The sequence below is a fragment of the Clytia hemisphaerica genome, unplaced genomic scaffold (assembly GCF_902728285.1).
Source record: "Clytia hemisphaerica strain Z4C2 unplaced genomic scaffold, Clytia hemisphaerica genome assembly, whole genome shotgun sequence".
NCBI lineage: Eukaryota > Metazoa > Cnidaria > Hydrozoa > Leptothecata > Clytiidae > Clytia > Clytia hemisphaerica.
The window spans coordinates 1,084,907-1,112,525 of record NW_027103680.1 but is presented as its reverse complement, the minus strand read 5'-3'; the positions used below and the strand labels follow the sequence as shown (position 1 = coordinate 1,112,525).

Genomic DNA, 27,619 nt, shown 5'->3' with positions numbered 1-27,619 from the left:
TTTCAACATTAATTTATCAAACTTGTCTGTAATATAATTGTTTTCTTTTTTGAAGTAGTTAAGTTACAATAAAAGCAATGGAAACTTTCATACCATTCATTTCTTTAATTAGACACTCGATGTAATTGGTGAGCTTTTTGAAACTTTATGGTTTTGTTGTTCTGTCGTAAGTTTTATTTGCTTTTTAAAACTTTATTTGTGTTTCTGTTTGTCTTTTTTTTTTCGTGTGTTTGTATTTTATAGTTTAGCTTCAAGTTTCAGCATGAAAGCTTAGAATATGTTTTTACGTAAATGCACGCAAAGAAAATTGCCATCAAAATTACACATAGTAAGAGAATAAGGAAATTCAAAGTTGTTGTTGTCAAATATTCCGGGATTTCAAATATTTTTTGACAATTCCGAAATCCCGCGAAACAATTAGCGCACATCCTTTTCTAACGTGTTAAAGGTTTTGTGAGCCTGAGAACTGAAAGATCTTGAACATGAATCCCCAACCAACTAAATTTTATCCCATCCCACTAAAAGTAAAAAAGAGTCAGGTCGTGGTGCGGACACGGCTTTCTGCCCAAATCAAACGATAAAAGACAAAATATCGCTCTTCATAACATATATTCTTTGTTTTCACCTTTTTCCCGCGAAAATTTTGTCGAACCAGCAAAAGGTTATCTTCGGTTGTTTCCGAGGAAAATAGACTAATTTGTGGAGCAAGGCAAAAACGCGCCATTTTGACGACACAGTGTGATTTGAGATGAGAGGTGGGGGGGGGAGGATGACAAAAGAGTGACAACCAGGTTTGTAATATGTTTTATCAGCAAATCACAGTGATTGTTCATATGCCATCATTCATGTATTTTGATATTAGATTACGTTATTTTGAAAGCAGAGCTTGATAGAGCCTTTATATCATGTAAACAAATAGGTATTATAACTGATAACAGGCTAAAGATTTTTATGGTTGCTCAAAACAAAACATCAAAAGTCAACATAATCTTGAAAACTTGTTTAAGTGGAGTTTCTGAGAGTTGCAAATATTCAAGATGAGTACAACTGATACTTTAAATGTTTTGTCTGTCAGAGGTAAGAACCAATTTCTCTTTGTTTTGTTAGAAAATGTCCAGACATGTCAAATTAGCTTAGTCCAAATATTCCAGATAAGGCTCTGTTCACCATGATGCATAAAAAATAGCTTGGTTCCATCCATCCCCTACCTCACAACTTTGATAGAATCCACTCTGGATTGGTTGGGTAAAAATAAATTGATAAAAGGATTTCTAATTCAAAGATACCCTTTGACTCAGTACCGTCCAACTGCTCTATAAAACTTGGAACGATATATTGGTCGAAACATGGGACCTGTTGATATCTGGCCTGCATTTTCACTCACTGTTAAATCTCTTTGACAACAAATTTGTTTTGGAAACTCTGCCAAGTTTATCAATTATACTTTCTCTGTCATAACATATCACAATAACTTTCACTGATAGCGCGCCCTTTTAAACTTTTTTGTTTTAGCCCGCCGCCTAACAGCCCATCGCCTGATGGGATTAACAACAAATAACAAGTGTGTGACTTGCCGCGCGAGTGACGTCAAACACTCTATCGTTTTGCCACTAATTTGGTCTTCTTCGTTCCAGACATTTGTGTGTCTTTAACTACGAATTTTTTTCATATTTCGATTTAAAAGCCTACTGGTGTTAAAGAAAAAACGTGTATTTTTTAATACACCGTTCATTAACCAAATCAAATGACTTTGGAGGTTCGGTGAAATGGTGGCTGAATTGCCGTCCCATGTTTTGTCAGATAGTCCCAAGTTAGAGCAGTTGACAGTATCTTCATCCGCCATCCCATCTTGTTTAAAAATACGGCCAAAGCACAGGTTCATCAGAATAGTAGTTCCACTAGTCTGAATAGAATGCTTCTATAGAAATAGCCCCCTGGTTCATCAGAGAAGTTTTCTTTGGTTATACATAAAATGAAAGTCAGATAAAAATGAATGAATTTTGGAATAATGGAAATTCTGCTAAAGTGTGGCTCACTTTGACAGTTTACGTGACGTGTATTAAATAGGGTAGTATGAGCTACTTTTCAGCTTGGGAAAAACCGTGTATTTCCATTTCAATAAATTAGACACGCAGGTAAAATCAATAAAAAGAAAACAAGAAATCAATAAAAGAAACCAGTAAAAGATCAAAGGGAAAAGCTGTTATTGGCCGAAAATGATTGTTTGCCAATCTTGGGCATTTGCTAAACTCAAAATTAAGTTGGCGGGTTTCGTGAGCTTTCCTATGGTATATATATGAAGATTCACTGGATTGTTGAATATATAAAATATTTTGTTATCCAATCAACGTGATATCGATTGTTTTATTTTGTCATGCGCTTATTTAAAAAGAAGTCAATCAAATGAAGGTAAAGTGCTATCATCCAATCAATTATTTCATCGCGGAGAATGCAGCTTGAATTTCTTGACACTTCAAGAAGAAGTCATTGCGATGCTATTTCGCGCGCTTTCGAATCTACGCCAATCAAAACGTTCGAATTCTAAAAAAAACATTCGAATGTCGAAATGTCGAAATGTCAACAAAATGTTGCGATCTACATTTGAGTTTTGAAGTTCGAAGAGATCACATCATTCAAAGAAGCCTTTGATTTTATATTTCTCTTCGTTTTATTTTGGAAAATTGAACTAAATTCTGTTTAGAGATTGATTTTATGTGATGTTATGGTTCAGGTAGGTGTACATAGAAAAAATGAATATTTTTCTATGGGATGTAACTTCAGTTTTCACTGCATTCTTTTTTGTCCTTCTGAATTTCGATTTTGTAGGAAACTTTTATAACTTTTAACTTTGATCAAAAAAGTGGCAAGACGAAAGATTGGATACCATGGATTTCAAAGGAAAGTGAGTGTTTGTTTGAGAGTTAGAGAAATGCCAGAATTAGTCTAGGTAGGAGGTTAAAAAGTTGTTTTTTTGTGCAAGATATCATTTAGATTTTCTCCCGATTTTCTGCACTTTTCGGACCTTTCGCACAAGAGTTTTTCTTTTTGGTAAATCTCTTTTCCTGCTAATACAAAAACAGCATACATGAGTTATTTTTAAAATAAGTCAGTATTATTTTATTTTTTTTTATTTTTATCATTTACTTTTCATTAAAAATGTTTAAATTTTTTCTGCTTATTGCTAAAGTCATTCCTAATGTGCAATTTCAAACTTGACGTTAATTCTTTAGAATAAGAAGGAGGTACTCAAAACTTCAAGACAAAAAAGCATAGATGGAATGAATTACAACCTATAGACATCAATACATCATTTTTTGGCATTTTTCATCCTCTTTAACATGATTTATTTGTATAATTCATTTCTGGTTCCAGTATTTTCTACTGGCCTTTTCTATTGGCAACATCAATTTTTTTGAGCTAAAATTGTTTTTTGTCTTTTCGACAGGAGGAATCTTTGAGCCTAGCTGGCATAGTGAAAATCCTTTACAACCTATCAATATTTATACATCGTTAGAAAGAGCTAGAACTGATCTTTCTTTCTATATATTTGTATAATTAAAAGGCAGATTTCTCTTACCTCTTTAAACCCTGAAAGTTTGTCAATTTTCGTTAAACATGGGAAAAAACTTGTCTTTTTACAGAATACTGAATCTTTTTATCAAGAATCAACTCACAGACAAATTTAGTATTGCCAGAGAGAAGAAAGATCAGACAGTTCAAATATACAAAATTTAGCATGTAAAACTTTCAAAAATCTCTAAATAATTCGAGCAACATGTGATGAAAACAGCTAAAAAATTCAAAATTCTCTTTTATTGACGTCAAAAAAGTGACGTCAAACCCCCGGATTTGATAAACGTCAAAACGTTTGACTTGCATTCTCCGCGATGTGAAAAAATGAGGCTCACATTAAATTCCCACTTTAGTTTGAGAAATAAAGTTTAGAACAAATTCAACCCTTGGAATCAATGATTGAAACAAATTAAGTTATATGACTGCTCGTCATCCAAGGCACCAAAAAGCCATTAGTGGCAAAAATTAGGGCTGGTCTTTTGCAGCAATCTCATTGGCTTAAAAAAGACTTTCTGATGGAGCAACACGATTTACAGAAGCCACTGAGAAAAAGAGAGTACTTTCGTTTTTATTGCAGTTTTTTGCATGAACATTGCATGGGGAATACTTCTGTCAATGTGTATTGTGTCAACTATGTAAGCATTGTATTGTTGGAATAGAGGCCCGGAATTCCCAAGTTTTTTTTTCGGAGTTATAAAAACCAAGTTACGAAAAAACCGGGTTATCCCGAGTTATGACGTCATTTTTGGAATTTAGTGACGTCATTTTACATTTGGGTGAATTGCAGAAAAATAGTACAAAGTCCCATCTGCAACAAAAGCTCCATTTATGCTTACAAGTCAAGATCTGGGAACTAGAGGACCCCCATTTTTGTTTTGTTGTGACATATTAAATGGTTTCTTGCGTTAAAGACATTTATTGCCTTTAAATAATCTATTTTGAATTTTTTAACTGGTAAAAACTAATACGGTCCAAAAATTTGTCCTGTCCACAACGGCACAAAAGTCTTAATTTCTCTTTTTTTGAGACAATTTTAATGTTCTAACTGTATCAAGCCAATAAACTATAGGGAACCACATGCTTTTTGCAGCAGTATCATTTCTCTTTTTCTTGTACTAGCTATGAGTGAAAAACTTTTTGTCCTGTCCGCAACAAAGTGTCCTGTCCGCAACATTTTTCTCAAGATCGGGGCTGTAACAAAAAAATTCTATAACAATCCAAGGAAGGCTATTTAGTAGAGTTCACAAAAATGTGAAGTTCTTAGAAATTGCATTGCCAAAGTTGAGTTATGGGTCCTCAAAAAGTGCCTGATGCGGACAGGACATTGTACTATTTTTCTGCAATTCACCCATTTCATAACTCGGTTTATTTTGCTTCCTTTGACTTTCCAAGTTATTTTTCTTCTTAAAAAAACACCAGCTTTAATCTATTGATCGAAACCACAACCACAAAAAAATTTACTATTTGCTTGAATAGAACAAGAATTTTGTGAATGAGTTCTATGCCGGGGGGGGGGGTACTAAGGCAAGTAGGGGTATGTGCCGCCCTTAAGGGTTCATTTTTTTTACCTTAGAAGGGTCGTAAAAATCACAAAAATCTAATTTCAGTGAGTGCAGTCCCCCTAAGGCTTGTAAAAACAGCCAAAAGTTCCAATAAGGGTCACAAACCCCAAAAATCAGTTTTTTCCTAGATTTTTGCGGCACATACCCGTCAGCTTGCAACCTTAGTACCCCAGGCTTCTATGAACTCGAATGGGTCTTACACGATCCTTCCATTGTTTTAATGGTCTCTTTCTACTTTGAAAAAAAAAATTTTTTTTGCTTGTGGTTTCAATCAATAGATTAAAGCTGGTGTTTTTTTATGAAGAAAAATAACTCGGAAAGCTAAAGGAAGCAAAAATTCCTGAGTTAAAAATTCAAAAATAACTCGGAAAGTTAAAGGAAGCAAAAATTCCCGAGTTAAAAAATGGAAAATAACTCGGAAAGTTAAAGGAAGCAAGATAAACCGAGTTATGAAATGTAAAATAGCGTCACTAAATTCCAAAAATGACGTCATAACTTGGGATAACTCGGTTTTTTCGTAACTCGGTTTTTTTAACTTGGAAAAAATAACTCGGGAATTCCGGGCCTCGTTGGAATAGGGATGAGAAAAGAGTAAGTCTAGCTTATCCTAATTATCAACTGTCAGGGGGTGTTAAAAGAATATTTATAACAAACACGCAGTTTTTCCTAAGCTGCCTTTCTGACACGCTAGACTGTCAGGTGTTTTTGTCTTTAAAATTAGGTGTTTTTGTCCAGTGTTTCATTGCACGAATTCCTGACAGTGGACATAGTTGTGTCTAGTTTGAAAGGGGGAAGTTTCAACACTGAATATATATACTGATTCATGTCAAGTGTTTAGACATTGTAGGACACAACGCTTAGTAACTAACTAACTAAAACCTCTATCATCATTAGAGACTAGGCTAGTCTTACCCCTTTTTCCATTCTTTTTACAACAATTGGCCTTTTGCTAATCAGGACATGTTGAATAATTAAAAACTCCATCATTACACAATAAAGCATGTTCATTCTTTGAGGTGCCTAATTTATTGGTTTCACAAAATCAAAGAAACTTTTCTCAAAAGTAAAAAATATGTGAGAAATCAGATTGTTCAAAAATTGTGTGAGGCAATATGGAAATGCGCGAGTGTTTGTACCTCTGTGTTTCATAATCTTAGCGTCATTATGATAACCTGATAAAGTTCTTAGCGTTTAATTTTTATCCTCATTAAGCCACTAAGTTTAAGTTTATGATTTTGGAGTTGTTACGTAATGTTTTGGCTGCTACTTTTTTCATTCAAATTGGTATTGCTCTTACAAAAGGTGTATAGGGTGGGGATACTGGTGAATTTTGTACGATGTGATTTTCATATTACCATAGTGCGGAAAGGGGTCTGATCCCCCCCTTCTTAAATGATCCCCCCCTTCTTGGCATCCCCCCAACCTTTAAAAATGCCTATCCCCCAAGGGTTTCGGGCTAAATTTTTTATGGTAAGAAGGGAAGGGAAACAGTAAAGAAAAATTAAGTCTGGCAAATATAATACCACTTTTTAGTGAAATAAAGAACTTCCTCTCATGCAGACCAAATTTTATAACAGTGCTGGAAAACAATCTACAATATATGTAAGCCCCCCCTTCTTAAACGATTCCCCCCTCCTTGCTATCCCCCCCCCTTTTTAGTGAAAATTTCTGATCCCCCCCTTCTTCACTTTTTTGGAAGGTGTCACCCCCCCCCCCCCCTTAAGAAAGGGAGGGGGGGTTCGAACTATGATTACACAGATCAAAACTATTTCTGGTCCTTAATTTATTTATGATCAAGCAAGATGCAGCATGACGTTTTGCATTCTTTTCTTACAAATAGGTAGCATAATGAATTACAGACCAGAAGTGTCAACTGTTTGAAGGCTTTGAAAGCTACCCGGCTTTCTTAAAGTCAGTCAAAGAACGGTCCAAGAAATGTCCAAATATTATATCTCATTAACTAACAATAAAATTAGGAACTCTTTTTCTTACCTTTAAATAATCAATCCTTTAGTCAGTGATCAAAAGTTTGGATTGTATAATTTTTTGTACAGTCTTTTAATATAAAGTTTTTGTGAATTTTTTTTTAATAGCAATGATAATTTTCTATTAAAGATGCAAATTAGATAAAAATGGTAATCACACCATGATTCTACTTTTCATCTCATTTTCTCACAATTATGTTTCCAACGAGCCCAGGATCACAATATTTTTCTAACTCTATCAAAAGTGTTTTTTGCATTGATAATTTTATTGACAGCTAATTTAAAAAAAACTCAGTTCAATAGTTTATTGAGGACAAATATTGAATCTTAACTTTCTCAATTTCTATTTTAGCTGCCCAGGAATTTGAAGAAGTTCAGGAGAGGTACAAAGAATATTTCAACAAGGTAAATGATTAAGACCAAAGTCATCAATGATAGACTTTAAAGGTGGATTAAGAATAATGATAATTCATCTGATTTTTCTGAATTGAATCTGAGTTTTCTATTACAGTACAACTCTTTTGAGTTAATTAGATTTTGCAATGATATCTTCCATATCTTCCACTACACACTTTTTGAATTTCAGTGCCAGCAAGAAGAAACAAAAAGAAGAAGGTTAGAAGCCCAATTCAAACAGTTGAAACAAGGTAAATAAATTGATCAAATCTGGCCTGGTACATCGTGTTGTAAGTTTTATTTATAGCAATTTTGGATTTTACATTTTATAAAGATTTTCCTCTCATTCTTTTATCAAACGCTCTTTGAAGGCTTGTAAGGATGGTGCTTCAACAATATTTTCTTCTAGATCATTCCAAGTTTTTACACTTCTGTAAAAAATTAGCAAATTTCCTTTGAAGCTCGTAATCATGCTGACGTCGTGGTCGTGTCCGAAGAGAAAATTTTCTGATCTTATGGACTCATAAAGTTATATCTGTTTCAACGAAATTTATGTAAAAAAGTTCAAAACATTGTAAAAGGTATTCCAGTTATTTCACTAATAAGAATTCCTTAATTACTTTTAAGAAAAATATTGTTCATCTCTTTAGTATCATTGCTGGCTGTTGCTGAATATGAATCACTACACAAACAGTATCTCTCTGAAAATCAATACAGACAGCACATTGAAGAAAAGCTGAGGAAGGTATAAAAGTTTTCTTTTTCCATTCAAAAAATGATCAACGACGAAAAGTGTAATGTTTTACCACGGGATTTTTCTGAAATTAACCTCTTAGTCTTCATCATTTTTTGTAAGTTGTTATTATAACTTTGATCACTGCTTTATGTAGAATTATCTACCTTGAGGGAACTAATTTTCGCGAGAACTAATTTTCGGGGAACCTGTTTTCGCAGTGCTAGGGTACTAAATTGGCGAATTTTGCGGAACTAATTTTCGCGGTTGACACCCACTTTTTGCCGAAATTCTTTCATATTCCTAGGGTTTTTTTAGCATTTTTAGTAAAAATTGCATTTCGCGGAAATAATTTTCGCGAAAATTGGATCTAGTGAAAATTAGTTCCCTTAAGGTACATAAAGCAGTGATCAAAGTTCTTCCGTCTCAGACGGATTTTCATCTCACAGAAATTGTTGTCAAAGTTTTCCATCTCAGTTAGAATGGGGCCCCCCAGCGGTTTGCGTGAATGCGTGAATGGGTATTTTCGGTAGCGTGAATGCGTGAAAATTGAAAAGAAATTGCGTGAATGCGTGAATTGAAAAAGCTAGCGTGAACGTGAACATCCACTTTTTGATTGCCTGAATGCGTGAATCTGGGCTATTTTGTGCGTGAATACGTAGTTATATTTTTGCTGTATGATGGGCATTTTAAAAACATTCTGAGTTGTTTTGATTAACAAATTTTAGGGCCTTTCTAGCCAATCTAGGGGGTAAAAAATCTGAAAATTTTCTGCCCTTGGCCCCAACTATGGTGGGCCCTGCAGGTGTCACTGTATACCAAAATATCTCTATCAAAAACTTTCCGTCTCACAGAAAAGAACTGCTTTGACCACTGATAAAGGAGACTCAGACCTACTCCTCAGGTCTTGTGAGTGAGTGCAATCTCAGCATGGTTCAACAGTTTCGTAGCTTGTCCAAGAAAAGGAAGGGGAATTGAAGATATCAGAAATTTCATAATCTTTTCAAAATTCTATGAGTAATTTTCCACTTTTTCGCCATAAAACTGCTAATTTGTGCGATAAAGAAGGAAAAAGATATAAAGAATTAATGATCTGAGAAATGAGAAATGATTATCAAACATATCAGCTGCTCGGTCGGGACACTGTCACATGCCAACTTGCCACCATGCTGACTCACAACCATGATCTTGGTTCTAAATACACTACTAGTAGCTGAAAATGGGGAGCTAATTCCTTGTAGTTGCTCGAAGGTCAAAATTTATCTCATTATATAGGTACCTCTATCTACAGTTTTTTATCTGGCACTATTGAGGCTCGGAATGCCTAAAAACTAAGAAACATCTAAGAAACATGCTGAGGCTGAGAATGAGAAAATAGTATTTTTTTTAATTCGGTTTTTTAAGAGCCTTCCCATCAAAACAATGCATGAAGAATAGGCTGATTATGTCAAAAAGTTTAGAAACATGTAAGAAACATTTAAGGCTCAAAAGGCTGATTTCTTAAGAACCATTGAGGCTGCTTGGTAAAACTAGTTTCTGAAAAAAAAAAAACGTGTATACAACACTTGTTCGTGAACACATGGAATGTCGTACTTGTTTTGATCTTTATAGGTGTCAGAAGAGAATCAAGAAATCCGTAAACAAAACAAATTAGGATCGAATACAACAATAGTTGCGCAGAACAATAACAACAATGGAATACAAGAAACTAAAGGAGAGTTAGAAGGTATTTTATGTGAATATGGAAAAATTAAACTTTTGGGAATCGCGTTTTATGATTTAGTCTCGGATTTTAAATTCTTAAATCTTTGCGGCTCAGTGATTGATATCGGACAAATAAATTTTTAGTACCTTAGATTAAAATTGTGATTCAAATTATTTTAAGAGGAAAAAGGAATGTCCCCTTAAAGGTTTGCATTCTTTAGGGTCTAGTCACCCCCCCCCCCACGGTTCCCAACAAAACCAACAAAAATAAGTATAAAATTCTTTTCAACGACTTTACCAAAAGCATAAGCAAAGGAGCGCTTTTGTGAAAAATATAAGAGATATGGTTACATTGAAGTGATGAAGTAACGCCCATTTAGTTTTTGCTATTCGAATGGTTTGATCTCAACCGCAGAGATTTTAGAATGTCTTGCGGGAATTCGCTTTGGTTTGTTTAAGAGGAAGCCTTAAATTAAAATGCCGTGAGCCGAGAAAATAATTTTCTTTGCAAAATCATTTCCACACCCCGTAAAAGCCTACATAGCCGTTAAAAGTTGATGGTTTTATAAGTAAGTTTGCGACTGCAGTCGAGGGCGACCCGAAGGCTCCCTTTTCTTTAGCTGTCTATCCAAAGGTAGGGGAGCGCGTCACTCCTTTCCCTTGATTTCTCCACTTACCTTTGATCTTGATTCGTCTCTTTAGTTGCGTACCATTTTGGGAATCTTTGGTATTTGGGATCGAACCCACAACCTTGTGAACCGTAGCTGGATGCTCTCTCTACCTTCATGCTACGGTCACGGTCATGGTTTTATAAAGATTCTTGATTCATCTTATTTTTTGTAGTTCTACGTGCGATGAAAGATGCAGTCAATAATGAGTTGAGGACTGCTAAGAATGAGATAACAAGATTGAAAGAAGAGGTTTGGAAACTTACTGCAGCTAATTCCAATACATTATGATGTGGTTCATTTAAAATAGTTTTTCATGTTTTGTTTTAAGTAACGTAATTTCCGCCATTATGGAAGCAAACGTTCGAATCTTTAAGGCCGATCGCCACTTGCGTGCGCTGCGATCGCACCTTTTGGCTCCGATCCTTGGAAAAAAGATAACGTATTAAAAATACAGCGTGCGCTTGAAAAAAATGTTGAATACATTTTCAACTTTTTTTTCAACCGTTACGTCAGATCGCGCCAATGGAATTGTTATATTTTTCTTTTGACCAATAGCATGAAAGCTTTGTTGGAGAAAGTGCGATCGTAGCGCGCGTAAGTGGAGACCGATCTTTAGAGACGACACTTTACGTAAATCGAATGTTTGCCTCAATAATGGTAGAAGTTACGTAACTTAACAAATTATACTTGAAAAATAACAATAATTTTAGCTGCGTGTCTTAGACTGTATTCTAGCAATTGAGAGAATTGAGTTGAAAATGCAGCTCGATTATGACTTATTTTACCCTTTTTAATATAAACCTTTTTAGACCTACCTGTAGGTCCTGTAAATTAACCGCTGATCGTCCGTTCCATCGTTACCAGCTTTTCTCGGGATCGGATCATGGGAATTTTCGGAACCTTGGTATTGAATTTCTCATTTCTTTTTTTTTCTGTTGTTGTCTAAAATTCTGATCGTAAAACTCCATTTTATTGATAAATATTGTCTTCCATTCATTTTTACAGCTAGTGAACGAGCAGAAGTCACATGGAGTTACGAGGAACCAATCAGATCTACATCAAAAACAATTGAAACAATTAAACAGAGGTATCCTAATTCAACTATAGGAGATTTTTATTGAGTATTAGATAATGGAAAACTTTTGGGACTTGATGCAGTAGCTAAGGAGCCCTAAATTTGTGAAGGAGAGCATATTTTTATGACACGTTAATTATCTTTTTATATTAATTATGAATAGATGATTACTGTGTCATAAAAATCTGCTCTCCTACACAAGTTTTACATCCCTCTTGTCTATGCTACTGGAATGAATACAATTTTTTAATTTATGCAATTATGAAAGTGAAATTTAGAATCGAACCAGTTTTCAGTTCTTGAATAATTCTTTTATCATTGAAACCATCATTGACAGTAAAATATGGAACAACCAAAAAACGGGGGGGGTATTAGTTATCACTCCAACGGCTTTGAAAATGGAAAGATGGAAAATTATTATTCTTTTCTTTTCAGTATCTGTGCTTGCTCTGAACGAATTTACGGATTTGAAAAAAAAGTTGGAAATCGAAGAAGCAAATCGAAAAACAGCCGAGGATGTTGCCACTGAGGTACTTATTATAATTGTTATAATTTTCTTGGCTTCTTTTGAGTCTGAAATACCTAGCCGAGGTCGAATCTGTCTGTCCGTCTTTCGAAAAAAATATTTACACATTTGACTGATGATAAGAGATTCTTTCCCTTGAGAGGTTTTAGAAGGTGTATAATTTAAGGGTCAAAGTAGTAAAATTGGGTATAAAGCCTAAAATGCATCAACTTTACCCTATAAATAAGAACAGGACAAGAACAATTTGTGGCTTAAAGTGCCAAAAAATAATAACCGTGCCTCATCAAAAAGTTACTGGTTCTTATAAAAAAAGTGTAGACCGGTTGCAGGTGAAGAACGAAGTTGAATTATAGCTTGAGATTTTCGGTTAAGTGAAACGAAGGCATCGAGCCTACCCTGCTAATGATCCAACCACTTTATTACTTGAATTCCTTATTATTTTTCTGATCATTCTCAGATTGTTCAACAACAAAAAATGAACGAACGCAAATTAAGCATCATACGTGAAACAACAGAAAAGGACGATCAGATCAAGAAATTCAATGATGAAATTGACAAACTCAACCACACACTGACCAAAGAACGGAGAGAATATGAGGACAAGGTATGTCTGTTCTCAGCTGGCACACAACGTTGTTTCAACGTTTATCTAACGTTCACAACATCCATATAACGTTAGATGAACGTTTAAACAACGTTGTGTGTCAGCTGGGTTATTATCACCTCATTTTCAGTTCTTTCAAAGATTTACATAATGAAGCCGATGGTCCAGTAGGCTGCAAGCATCCTCTCTGATATGTTTTGATGTTGTTTTTTATGAAAATTTGAAACCGTTTCGTGTAAATGAGAAGTTCAAATGTCGCTCGATTCTTTGTGCATTCAAAGCCGTTTTTTTGTAATGAACCACCAATTTCATTCAAAGTTGACAGATCCGTCCATACGGCGTTGAAAAACTGTCCAGCCTGTACCTCTACCCACAGATATCTGTAAAGCCCGAAGGGCTAGATTTGCGGCTTTTATCAAAAAGTGAAGCTCATCTTTGGAAGGATTTCCTACCAGAGTCACGTGACTAAAATATGCAATTTCACTGGTTTGAGAGATGTGAAATAGCGTTTGTCGCCTACGTTTAGATATCTGTACCTCTACCTCCTTGATCCTGTATCAAACAACGTTTATTGCAGTACCGTAGCTACCGTAGCTACCCAATAAATACCGAGTTTATGTATCGGATGATATCGAGGGCGACGGTAAGTGAAATCGATACAAAACAAAGTCGAGAGTTGATGTACTGCTCTATATCGCCTTTGCTCACCTAAACAGACGACGGTATTTTGGTGTTTTTACCGTCGTCGGGCAAAGTGAAGGGTGATTTTGAAGACATGTCAACTTTGCTTTGTACCGTCCCCCTCGATTTATCTCGAACACATAAACTCGCTAATGTTTCAAGGATAGGTTTTTCCTTATTTTGTCATTTAAAGACTCTTTTATGTACTGTTTTTAGTCAATTGTTGGTTTTTTAGTGCATTTTTAACCATTCTAAACAGGTACAACCCCCCATTGGGATTTCACTAAACTTTAGCCCCCCCCCCTTATATCAAAATGCTTTTTCTACGGCACTGTATTGTATTTTGGATTTCAACATTGTTTCGTGGGTTTTTTTTGTTCGTTTGGTTCATTTAATATTTTTGATACAATGCTGATTTTTAACATAAATAACGAACTGCTGAGTGCTTTTTAATGTGTCTCTGCTTAATGCCCACAATTCAAAGGGTCAAAGTTAAATGTAGTAATCTAGGGAGAAAGAGTGCCGCCCCCTTCTACCGAAAGAAATGTCATGACCCAAAAATGATCTTTGAAATGAAATGAGAGTTTTCTTTATTTAGATTTATTATTTTCAAAAAAAAAGCTGATCATGTATATAGACAAAGTCAAGAAATCTCACCAAAAAATCTGTTAATTTACAAAATTTAATACAATCCGTTTTATAAAGTTCGATAATGCAACGAATTGTTAAAATATTTACAAATTCTCATCCATCGTCTCGTCAGGTTAGAGTAATGGCTTTAAATGTTGATGGAGGTCATTTTTGGAAGGCCAGACCCCCTGGATTTTTGCAAAAATATTCATGGCCCCTTGGATTTCTAAGCTAATTTTTGAGCTAGCACCTTGAATTTTTGCCGAAAATTCAGGGACCCCCTGGATTTTTCAAACATTTTCATTGACCTCCATGGATTTTCTTTGTTTTTAAGGGGTAACCCCCTGGATTTTTCAATTTTTCAGACCCCCCCCCTGGACGTCACACCTCCTCAACGTGGGGGGGGGTTCTAGAATAGCCCAATATCATCTGGAAACAAGTTTTGATAACACCCCGCCGAGCTTGTCTTTACCAGAGCCAATATTTACGGAAGTTTCAAAGGGTTACTAATTTATACTAGTTGGTTTTTCATTGAAAACAAGTCATTTTCGTCTCCACCTTCGTAGAAAAACGGATACTTAAAACATTTTTCGAGAGAATAGCAACCGCTATGGTTAAGCTCTCTTAAAAGTTATGTATAGTGGATACACACAAATTATCTTTAGTTAGCTGGACCATATTGTCAAATTTCAACGTAAAACCAAGGCAACGAATATGTGCTCATTGAAGTCAGAAAGAAGCTCATCGAAATAACTGTTTTACATAAAGAATGTTCTTTCTCTTTGAAGATGGAATTAGATCAAAGTCTCAATATCTAGATTCTCAATACCTAGATTCTTAAGCCATGGTAAAGTTGATCATTTCAGTGACGGGTAGCCAATTCAGCTCGATAACATCTTTGATGGAGGCATGACGCTTCAGCACAAAACCAGTCGCGGCGTTTTGAACTTTCTGCAAACGTTTTAGTTGATATTTGGCAGCATCTGAAAGTAGCACGGATCCATACATTAATCCACTGAGGACCAACGACTCTACTAGCATTTTTCATTGGTGCCAGGTTGTGATGTTTTCAAACTGTTTCAAATTACGAAGTTTAGCGAAACTGCACTTTAGCATCTGATTAACATGCTCAGATCAATGAATTAATGTCGATGGTTTTTCATACTTACTTCTTGTCTTTTTCTTGTGAAATAGGCTCTTGTATTCTTCTGTGGTTTAAAAACAATAGTATAACATTTTTTGGCATACAATAACATTATAATGATGACAAAATTGATAATGAGGACCGTGATGCGTGCGAATCTCTTATCCACTTGGTCAAGGAAAGCGATAATCGGAAAGGAGCTCAGGAAACTAACAGTAATCATGAGAACAGCATAGACCAGGGACATTGAATTATTCATAGGCCCTGGTAAATGACGTCCCTTGTAAGCTTGTATCAAACACATCATTTGTAAGATTGTGATGAAGGCAATCAAGACATTTTCATGGTATTCGGTATTGCAATAGTGGATGCGTAACATATGTTCTTTGTCAAGAAAGAAACTGACGTCTATAGGAGCTTGATTGAAAATGACGATTGATATTGCATTAGCGATGATCAGACATAGTGCTACGATGAAAACTTGTACTGCAGACGTTAACCGCACTTCTTTGCGTGTTAAATGGATGCTAGCACGGAAAGCCATTAAAAGTTTTTGCGATTTTGTGTAGATGAAGGCAACGTTGATGACGTAGAGGATACTCAAGATGAGGTTCATGGCAATGCATTTGGGCGTTGTTGTTTCCATATGGAACAGATTGATATAAAGCAGGGCGCTTACACACAGTATAATATTGACAAAATGTGATATGGATAGGATCTTATCGGACGATCGAACAATTGGTGTATCATGTTTTATAATGAAAACAATCAGCATTACAAATGTCATGAGTATACAGAGAGATCCGGAACTTAATATAAGATGATATTGAAGATCGGTAAACTTCATGTCAACGTTCGTATAAGGGTCTATACACATTGTGCGCTTACCGTTGTCGATTAGAAAAGGATCTATGGCGCATTTCCGACATTTGCCGTCCCCATAGAAAGATTTGACGTGGTTAGGGAGACATTGTTGACATTTAAATCCGTACTTTTTGTCATATGAATCGTCGTCATCGATAACGCCGTATGTTTGTTCATACCCTGGTGGGCAATTGACTCTCTGACATGGTTTTGCTTTCAAATGAATAAACATTTCTGAATTTTGTAGAAGTTTCTTTGATACATTCGCGTAGATGATATCCCTATTAATTAATGAGATATGACAAAGTTGTAGTTTTGTGTTAGTAAAATGGCTCATCCAACCCTTTCCACGAGGAAAATCCCCTCCGTACAATTACCCCCGTGAAAAAATATCCATGAAAGATAAATGAGCGTATTTTCCAAAAACTCAAATTTTTGGGGGACACTCGATTCAAAAACGACCTTACGTGCGGCCCGAAATTAGGCCTTTGAAATCGGGCCTTTGAAATCGGAACCTTACAGTGCAGAGAAAATTTAGCAAAATTTGAGTCAGTTTTGGCTGAAAAGTTATGACCATTTTTAGGCAAAATATGGTCAAGTTTACCAAATTTTACACCCCTAGAGTGCACTTTTTTTGAAGATTTTGCAAAATTTGAGTCAGTTTTGGCGAAAATTCGACCCTTACAGTGCATTTTCGTAAAAGGTTTTGACCATTTTTAGGCAAAATATGGTCAGGTTTTCCAAATTTTACACCCTTAGAGTGCACTTTTTTTGAAACTTTGAAGTTTACAGAGTGACGACTATTAAAAGGGTCAAAAGAATTTTACCTGTCTTCTTCAAACTCGATATTCTTTGGTTTGTCGTGAAAATATGGTACAACGTAAAAAAGGCCAATTTGATGTCTTGATTCTTTATTAGACAATTGAAGTGATTTGATTTCATCATTGAAGGGTCTATAATTCAACATGTTCTCTTTCCATACGTTAGTTGCATCAGATATTAATCCAGAAGTCCCTCTAGCACGCTGGTATAAAGTCAACCACGGTAATCTTCTTTTCGCTTCTGTAACTTCATACCATTTAGGATTCAAATGCGGTACTATAATCGGATTGTATCTATAGTTGTTTAATAGAAAGCCTTCAATAGCATCAAATAAATATTCCATTAAAAATCTTGAACCGTAAAATATAACAGTAGTAGATTTTCTAGCCACCTTGGTTAAAAACTTCCGAATTTGATCCTCTGTTTGCCAGAAATGAATATTTTTTGAATCGTCAATGCGTTTAGTTTTAATACAAAACATTTTAGTGTTTTTAAGTAGTACTGTAGTACGGTTGTAATAGCTCTCCCAATATTCATTTTCAGACCCATCCGAACTAACAAATATCAAAAGAACATCATGCCAATGATACCGGTCCAAAATAAATTGTAATTGTCTGACTCGATCATCAATTGAATTCAGTTGAAATCGATCATCACAACTTCGCGGAGAACAAATCTTAAAAACATCTGTAAAACTGAAAAATTCTTTAATGAGTTGTGCCATTTCTTGAGGAACAACTGCTTGAATGTAACCAATATTTTGATGCCGCCATATTAGTTTCCCATTTGATTTTTGATCTGGTTCAAAGAAATAAGTTTCGTTTAATAAAAGATTAACCATAATTTCAAGTAATTTTTTCGTGTCATTACATATGTCTTGATATCGTACATGGTTTGTCCTATATAGTTGTGTAGCCGTATAGTCCCAGTTTTGCGTATTCCAAAGCTGCATAGCCTCCTTGTTAACTTCAGTATGGTTACTGGCATTAATGCATTTCGAGAAAATCGCCAATGTATTGTAATTTGAAAGCCATTGGGTTTGTGTGATCATCAATCAAATCGAAACTGGAGATGTCGTCTTTGGATGTTGAGACAAAGATGTCGATTGAGGTGCAGGATATAAGAAGTGTTAGAAACAGCTTCATCTCTATTTTATGTCTTTAAACACTACGAAAAAACACTCCGCTGTTTAGATTTATGATTCCATGAAGGACTTGATTTTTGAATTTCGTGATTTTGGGACCCTTTCAGAGACTTGATTGATGTTTTATAGGTTTTGTACCCCTTTGAGAGACTTTCGAGGTGTAAAAAGGGACTTGAGTGACTCGTAAATACCCGCGACACCTATTTTGCCTAAACACCCCCTCCCGGGGGGTGTTGCTCCAACACGTGCCAGAAATTTCATCATTCCTTTCGACCATAAAATACCCCATAGGACCCATTAAAACCAGCAGTTCACGACTTATGTATCATTCTTATATCTCTTTTTTAGTCCTTTATAATCTGAGAATTTCTCCTAAAGGATATCTTCACTGCTAAGTTTAATATCAACATATTTTGAAACCAAGGCTAATCCTCTGAAGTGTTGTAGAAAAATACTTATCAAAATCATGAAAAATGGAGGCTAATTCGCACCTTAGGGATAATTCTGAATTCGTGATGGATAATAAAGCTGCTATAATTATAAAGCTAGAAAACATACTGGCATATAAACAGACTTAAAAAAGATATTTTGAAGGGATAAATTTTTTCTGTTTTCGAAAATCAGTCAAGTAAAATAACAGATTAAAAGAAAAACTATAATACTACGGGCTTAAAACATTCATGTTAAAAATTAAAATTGTTCAAGAGACCCGTTTTCTAGCTCAAGATTATATTCTACTATCAAGGATTTTCACTTTCTTCTGTTATACTTATTCGAGAAGGAAATCTCAGATAGATATTCCTGTTCTCTAATGCCCATTCTATCCTACACCTCTGTGTCACAGACCTGCTGGGACCCCACACTCACAAGAAAATAATGGCCAGAATTTCGTCTCCGGTTGGAAAATACCCTACAATTTCAGCTCAACTTGAAAATTGTGGACTTGATGATTTTATCCCCAATCTAAAAAATTGCACTCCGAAACTATCCCCACTGAATTTTTTAAGTTTGGAACAAAAAAAGAACTTTTATATTCATTGGGATTTCGATAGAATTTTTCACTATGGGAAAAGTTACACCGGGGCTGTGAAACAGGGGTGTTATTCTGCGTAGTCATTACTAACGATCTTAAAATCCTGTTGTATTTAAATACAGTACAGTAGAGTTTCTTAACGCAAATCAATACTCAAACCCCACTGGTTTTTGTGTTATAAACAGTATAATTTGGAATTCTTACCCAATCACTACCTTTACGCAAAAATGGTAGAATTTATATTCTAAATACTAGCTAATAGCCAAGGCTATGATGCGCCCGTTGCAATGTTTTTCTGTGAAACTGACGTCGGTTAGTGATAACCAAGGAAACAAAAAGCAGGAGGCCCAAATAATTACAGTTTCTGTAAACCATTTCAATGACATGTTAAATGAGTCAGAAAGTTGCAATAAAATTTGCTTTTTTAAGTTTTATTTATAAGAACTGCAAGGAAAATGTGTTAAAACAAAACAATATATAGTTTTCTTAAAAATCACACAAGAAGTTTTCTTTGCCACTCCTTTGTGGTCCTTGTGCAGGAAAAAATAAATTTAGCAGCTTCCAAGTGTAGAACACCTAAAATCAATATACAACAACAGAACAACAAAAATCAATATTTTTTTTAAACATAATTCACTCAAAGTCATCTATAGAAGAAATTTATTTCAGTAAAACATAAATAAAATTAAAAAAAAAGATAAAATCGATTATCGATTGCAATCAATGAGTAATCTATAAAATATTGATTGCATTGATACATAGTTTATTGAAACAATTGTGAGTATATATTAATTATCTATCGATTGCGTTAATGTATCAATTAGTTATTAAGTCAGTAAAAATCAATAGGTAATCGATGTAATGTACTTAAATTGATACTGATCGACTGCAATCGATATTTAATCATAATTGATTATTTATCAATCATAATCAATAATCGCACCATCTGGAACGTCATCTGGATTTTTGTCCATAATTTGTTGAAAAATACTTTGGTCTTACTTAAATCAAATTCCAGTAACACTTTATCATAATAAATGATCCAAAAGTTCATCAAATCATCCATCGTCTTCAATATCAAATCGCAGTTTGGTGAAAAACTCCGAGGCGACAATCAAAAATATGTTCCGTTCGCGTCAGCCGACTGACCAACTTGGCAGACAAAAATTCCTAGTCAGACGAGTCAGAAAATTGTCGGAATTTTTCATCAAGCGAACGAATAAATATTAAAAACTATATATACTTTGAAACCATTTTCCAAAAAAACCGACTAAATTTACTACCGACCGACCGACTCAATTTTAAGAAGATTTTTTACGCGAACGGAACATATTTTCGATTGCCGCCCAACCCAAGCATCAATCAATCCAATCACAATAATTAATAATCGCGACGTCTGGATTTTTGTCCATAATTTGTTGAAAAATACTTTGGTCTTACTCAATCAAATCCCAGTAACACTTTATGATAATAAATGATCTAAAAGTTCATCAAATCATCTATCGCATCATCGTATTAAATATCAAATCGCAGCAGTGGTGAAAAAACTCCAATGCATCAATTGCAAATCGATAATCGCACCGTCTGGATTTTTGTCCATAATTTGTTGAAAGATACTTTCTTCTTACTTAATGAAATTCCAGTATACGATCTAAAAGTTCATCGAATATTGTTCATCACATTATCGTCTTCAATCGAATTGCAGTGCTGAAAGCCTCCATAATTTGGTGAAAATTACTTCTCTCTTCTTCTTCATTACATTTACATAGGAAATGTATACGTTAGGATACTTCATCCAATAATCCATCCATAACTTTCTCAAAGCCCAACAGGAAAATATGTTTTTTATTGCAATCAACCATTATAACAACAAACCAAAACAAAGCAAAAAATAAGTCTCACTTTTGGTAAAAAATAGTTCATAAAAATCAACGAAAACTAGAGCAAATAAAGTCTTTACACGATGCAAAAAGGCATGTCTCTGATGCAAGAATTAATTTGCCAAGTTAGAGCTAATTCAAAAAGATGAAACTTGCAATGCCAGCATGCAAATGATCAAAAACACTATCGCTTCGGTAGCCATCTTGAATAACCTTTTAATGAATCCGATAGGAAGAAAGATAGGAAATCGGGGAAATACTACGAAAAGTAGTTTAATCGAGCAAGGCTCTTGTCTCTGTTAACATTAACATGCGTAAAAAAAACACAAAATAAAAAATGAATGATCGAGAACAAACATGAATAATCGAGCCGGAAAACTGAATCGTGAGATTTTCCCTAGGTACTCCTCATTAAGGCGCCCTTGACGGGCGCAATAAGCATCAGCTCTTTTGTTCTATGCTTACTTGCTTATAGAATCTATTCGTGTTGATTATAACAATTTGCTCCTTGAAGAGCTTGACTTTAGTTTTAAACTACACTGTATTAATTGTTACACGCTCTGCTAAGGACTTGGCACCAGAAGCTACACCTGGGAGGGATTGGATCATTTGACCACGGATAACTACATAATGCTGGACAAAAGGTTATAGACAAATGAAATTTCAGTGAAAAATGATGAGAAATAGAGCAAAATGACTCTTCAATGTGTCTGAAATGGGAGGGAAGTTAAGAAAAACACTTTTGAAGTCGTTGCATTGCTTTTGAATTGCTTTTGAGGGAACCACAAGCAAAAAATCAGCGTTTTGATACTGGTCGAAGCCAGTTAATCTAGCCCTTGTGGTTTGCCCTTATGGTTAGACTGCAGTGGGTGACTTTGATAGATGGGTTTGGAAAGCACCCAGAACCTCTTGGGAACTTGTTTTTGATCGATATTGAAGTATTTTGCAAATATTGCAGAAGTCTACAAACCTTTTGTCCATGATTGTAGAACAGTGTGTGTTGTTAACTACATTTGTAAAACCTTCACTTTATTTTGTAATTTTCAGATCAAGGAGCTCGAAGAAGAATTGGAGGCAATAAAAGATGCGGAAAACTCAAAAGGTAGGCGTGAACTTTTGGTCTCCATTTATTATCAATTAGAGGATTAAGCTTTAATTACAAGAAGTGTGAAAACATTTAACTTCTTGTTGGATTTTAATTGAAAGCTTTTTGCATACCAATCGACGCAGAATTTCACGTAGATTCCGAAAATTCAAAGTGTCTTTATCAAAAGTTATGGCTTCTGCCGGTATTTCTACCAATCTACTACGAGTATACTCGTAGTTGGCAGCGAACATGTTATCGAGGTGTTGTGTAAAAATTTTAATAGCGCTTATGAAAAAATTTTAATACACAATCATGGTCGAAATATATTTGAGAATTCCGGTTACACGTTTTTTTTTTTATAAGAACAAACTATATAAGAACATAAGGCTTCGAGGCCCAAAAATTTAAGAACATTCTAAGAAATTACATCAAAATGCTCAAAAAATGCTGAAAATAAGAACATTTTAAGAACATTTTTAGGCTCCAAATCCAAAAAACTAAGAACATCCGAAGGCTTCGAAAAATTTTGACGTTCTTATAAAAAAAAAACGTGTATTTTAACGTTTTTCAAGATTTAAAGTTCCGGCGAGAAAGTCGATTTTCGGCTATCTCTTTAACTTAATCGAATATTCCAATTTGGGAGGGGTTGGCAGACTTCCAGCTTATTGGACTATTTTTGAGCTTTTGGAGTCCTAAGTCTAGCGTTAAAACTCTACCCTTTGAACCTCGAACCCCTATTTTTGATCTGCAACCTCTAAGTATTCATTTTTTTCAGAAACGGAAGAAAAGATAAGTCTACTTATGGAGCAGTTGGACATTGCACAAAAGCAAGCCATCGAAGCTGAAGCGAGGGCTGAAAAAAGTGAAAATGACAGTAAGTTTCTAAGTTAAAATTGATCGACCCGATTTGTGAAGATAAATTCTAAATGGCAATAATCTGATATGGGAATATAAACCCTGTTCCAACTTATTTAATATTAAGTCTGGAGGACTAGTGCGATACTTCTTTCTCTCCAAAGCTTGACAAAATGGGCTTTTCCAGAAAAAAAATCTTACCCCCGCTGTTGAGGATATTGATTTTTCGAAGTATCGAACTCCCTGGATATCCTCTCTTATAAAGATGCTTACCCCTGGATATCGTATTTTTTACTTGAAAAGACACTTTACCCCCTGGATATCCGCTCCCTTGTAGATATTTAACCCCCTGGATATCCACTTTAGAACAAAAATCGATATCCGATATCCTCAACAGGGGGGCACGGACTATTTCTGGAAAAGCCCAATGAGCATAATTGCTGTTACTCTAATTTGAATGCAACAGTTTCATCTCGTTCAGTTTAAAACTTTGGTAGTTAATTATACTTTTTAAAGTGTTTTTAACTATACGAAATATTTCTCATTTTTCCTCTTTTCAGCAAGAAACTTGTACGTTCGTTTGGCGCAAGCAGAACGCTTGATCGATTCGTCACAAAAGATGGGTGCACCACCACCTCCGCCACCTCCTCCACCACCACCACCACCATTGGCGGCTCCGGTTATTAGGTTAGATGATTTCTTATCGAGTTAGCATCTATGTTAAAACTTTCATGTTTTTATGCTCTGGAAAGTGTTATTTATGTGCCACAAGTCAACATTTATGATTTATGCATTGGGCCAGCGCCCAAATTTTTTACTTCCTTTTAATTCTAATTCTACTTTTGGACAATTCCGTCGTTAGCCTGTTGGCTCTCTCTCTAATTCGATCTTCAAGGGAATTTGAATTAGAATTAGAGAATAATTCGAATTTCAGAAAGTAATTCAAATCATTTTCCAGTTGAGTGGACCAATATTTTTGTTCGAATTACAGGAAGATTTGAATGATAGACATTCGAACTAGAGAGAGTTGACTGTAAATTGCATTTCTATCGTGAAATTAAAAAACCCTTTATTTACTTCTTTTCTACAGGAAATTCATTTCGCGGATAGGAAAACGTAAAAATAAGCACGAAGAACAAGAAGAAGGTAAAGATTTTGAGAAACGATTCTCAAATTTCCGTGGTTTCAATTACAAGTTTGATTGGTTTGACAATATGCAAAAAAGGGGACTTTAGACTCATTTTTGTGTAATTTTTTTTTTTCATTTTCGGAAAGCATAAATTACTTTTTTCTCGCTTTTGTTGAACCAATGATCGAGGACTGATGAGTGGTCAAAGGCGTTCGCGGTTTGAACCCCCGCTTCTTTCAATGTTCTGATCAGGTCATAGGTAGTCGAGCTGGCTGGCCGTGGATGCCCTTTAAAACAATCGAAAGATTATCTAAAAGGCCTAGATTCACGTTAACCACGTAAAAAATCGCATTCATCTATAATGAGTACAGTGTACTACAAAATGATATTGGGCATATTTCATAGGTTTTTTTAATTTGATGGATATCGATTTGCATTATTTTTTATCTTTTAGATCCACGTATTGAAGCCATGACACAGATGATTGATCGCATTAAGAAGGGTGTCAAACTAAGATCTGTAAATTCTGTAAGTGATATATTTTTAACAAAAATACTTTGTAATTTCCAGTAGCGTAGCCAAGAGGGGCTACGGGGCTACACAAATTTTGTGTAGGAGAGCAGATTTTTTATGTCATTATAATATGATCTTTTAATACCATGAATAGATAATTACAGTATCATAAAAATCTGCTCTCCTACACAAATTTTGCGCCCCTCTTGGCTACGCTTACCTTCTATCATTTTGGTCGTGATGTTTAAAGAACATTGGAAAGCCGCCCGTCCAATTCCGTTCAAATGCATGTCAAATGGGAAACAGTCGATTTGAGAGTACTAAATTCCTCCTTAGCTGTATAAAGAGAATGTCTTTTGCTTTTCGATTGATAATTTTGGATATAATTCTGCTCATACAAAGTATAGTTACTTCAGTCAGGCTAAGTAAAATCCCACATTTGCCAACCCACAGCACGGCCAGCTAATATATGATATTGTCATAAAAATCTTGTACAATTAGCTCTCACTATTTCGAACTCGAACGGGAAGTCTATTTTGCTCGATTTACAAAAAGATTCGAATAAGAAGGCAGAGGGCAATTAAGAATTAGTGCGAGTTATAGAAAGATTCGAATGGTAGAATGGTAGCGAGGGTCCGTTGTGTTTGTGTTCTTAACTAACAATGTAGTATATCATTTTAATTGTAACGTTTGTTTCATCTCTTTCCACCAAAATTAGCCAGCCAAAGTATCTGAAGAAGATGGTGAAGAGGGAGAAGAGGGAGCTATGGGAGAACTTGCTGGTTTGTTGGTAAGTATTCATTCAGACCATGTTCATCAGACGTACCGGTTTCGTAACGCTCTGGTATAGTCTTTTTACGGATCGAGAGTGTTTATATTGGTTTTGGAACGTCTTGGTGAAAAGAAAACGGAGCAGTTCCGTTCTGATGAAAATAACGGAGCGTAACTGTTTCGATCCGTTTTGCTTTGTAACGTCTTCTTTTTTTAATTTCAAATTTTGGTCTCGCCACAGTGTTTCGGAACCGTTCGTTTGGAACCGTAATGTCTGAACATGGTCTTACATTTATCGAGCGTTCCACTGTTCCTCATTGATGGATCTCAAGACATTGGATGGAGAAATTGATCTCCAAGATTTTCAAGGGTCCTTTCCGAAGTTTTCCTGTTGAATTGGAACTCATTCTTCCCAATTTTTTAACTCGTTATTCAACCCCCCCCCTTACGCTAACATCTTTCAGATAATATTCCAACAAACCTTTATCTAGTCAAACATGCGTCGTGGTCGCCGTGGTACCGAAGATTCAATAGACAATACTATTGATGAAAAACCTGAGCCAGAGTTTGCCCGTTTTAAATTGAAGAAGGCTGGCAGTGGGGCGAATTCGAGATCTGTTGATGATATTTCAAATGAAGCTACAAGTGAACTGAGAAAGAAACTCGAAAAACAAAAATCTGTCGCTGACGGTTTGATCGGTACGGTCTTTTCCTATCATTTTCACTACAGTTGACGCTCTCTAATTCGACATTCTACTATTCGGTACGGCCCATTATCCGATTATATCGAAAGTCATCGTCATTAAGAAACTCGCATAAACGACGTTCTACTGTTTGATACGCTCCCTTATTCGATACAAATCTTATTCCCCTTGAAAATCGAATATAAGAGCGTCAACTGTACATATTTAAAAGGGTTGTCCTCAATTCGGTTCAACTTGAATTTTGGCCACTTATTGCCGATATAAAATATAAAATACTCGAATCGTTTTTTTTACAGAGGAGAATGGAGAAAATTCAAAAAGCAATAAAGAAGAAGAAATAAATAATGCCGGTTAGTTTACAATGCAATTCTTCTCTCCTTTCACCAAAAGTTCTTTTCTTGTGAATAAGGAATGGGAAAAGAACAAACTCGAACGATAAACCCCTAAATTTGTTTCTCATCTAACTTCCATTTGCGAGGAGGGGATCCAGATTTGGGGAAAAGGTTGGTGTAAACCTTTCTGCGTGAGATAATTTGATGATATTCAAATCTAATTAGAGACTACTTTGTACTTCTTCTGTTCCAGTAGTTACTGACAATGCTGGTAAATCAAAAGATTCAAAAGTTGATCAAGCATCTGCACTGGAAACCACACCACCAGAACAATCAGAACCACAAAACACTACCAATGACAGCGATGTCACAATCTATGAGGTCCTTGATGATCAATGAGGTTCTTTGTTAATCAATAAGGAGTGTAACCAGGTATCTGCTTATCCGTTGGTAAAAATGAATTCTTTTATAATTGTGATAAGCATTTATATTGATACTCTCTAATTCCCTTTCCAAGGGGAATTGGATTTTCGTCGAATAAGGGAGCATATCGAATAGTAGAACGTCGAATAAAGAGCGTCAACTGTAATGAGATATTTTGATAACGCGCTGGACGCGTTATGATTCCAATTTTGCCCTTGACTTGAAATTGATATAAGTCGTTAAACATCATATAATTTTTCTTGATCAGCGACACATGAGTGTTCATTGATTATGTAATTGTTTTATCGTACATTCTGATAAAATGACACTTCATTTTTATTTTACGGACACATGAAGAAATTTCTCTAGTATGTAGTAGGGAATAAAATGAAGTCCAATTGAAGAAGTATGTTGATTTTATTCATTGTCCTATTGTAGTCTTGTGTGTTTTTATGGATAATGTTCCTTTTATGGAATCAACATAAAACCCCTCATACACCATAATGTAAACAATTATTCATCATCCCAGAAATTAATTTTGTTTATTTATTACATAATATCTTTTGTATTTTTTTTATTCAAGCTCTTTAAAATTTAAGTGTTCTATCAAAATTATTTTATCTTCTTCAAAATGATAATTTTTCATTTTTATGTTACCCTCTTAATTATTATTTTTTAAAGTAAGTTTAGAATATTTTCGTAATTTTTGTATTAATTATTTTTGACATTTGTTTTTCTACCACAAATATGACATCATCTTATGATCATTGTTCGTAAA

General features: G+C 35.0%; 1 protein-coding gene across 4 annotated transcripts; it reads left to right on the top strand.

Annotated features, from left to right (window-relative positions):
- Nucleotides 1–827: 827 nt before the first annotated feature.
- LOC136803748 (shootin-1-like) lies at nucleotides 828–27,619 on the top strand. 4 transcript variants are annotated; one of them, XM_067060467.1, is made up of 18 exons: nucleotides 828–1,077; nucleotides 7,473–7,525; nucleotides 7,707–7,767; nucleotides 8,167–8,261; nucleotides 9,861–9,975; nucleotides 10,797–10,873; nucleotides 11,630–11,711; nucleotides 12,135–12,229; nucleotides 12,683–12,829; nucleotides 22,075–22,129; nucleotides 22,890–22,988; nucleotides 23,530–23,656; nucleotides 24,060–24,115; nucleotides 24,553–24,626; nucleotides 25,330–25,401; nucleotides 25,874–26,081; nucleotides 26,383–26,436; nucleotides 26,672–27,619. In XM_067060467.1, exons 1-18 carry the CDS (start codon nucleotides 1,038–1,040, stop codon nucleotides 26,815–26,817), a joined length of 1,656 nt encoding a protein of 551 aa, XP_066916568.1. In that variant the 5' UTR covers nucleotides 828–1,037; the 3' UTR covers nucleotides 26,818–27,619. The 4 variants fall into 4 exon arrangements, with proteins under 4 accessions (XP_066916568.1, XP_066916570.1, XP_066916572.1 ...); XM_067060469.1 differs by having other exon boundaries at nucleotides 26,675–26,911; XM_067060471.1 differs by lacking the exon at nucleotides 26,383–26,436 and having other exon boundaries at nucleotides 26,675–26,911.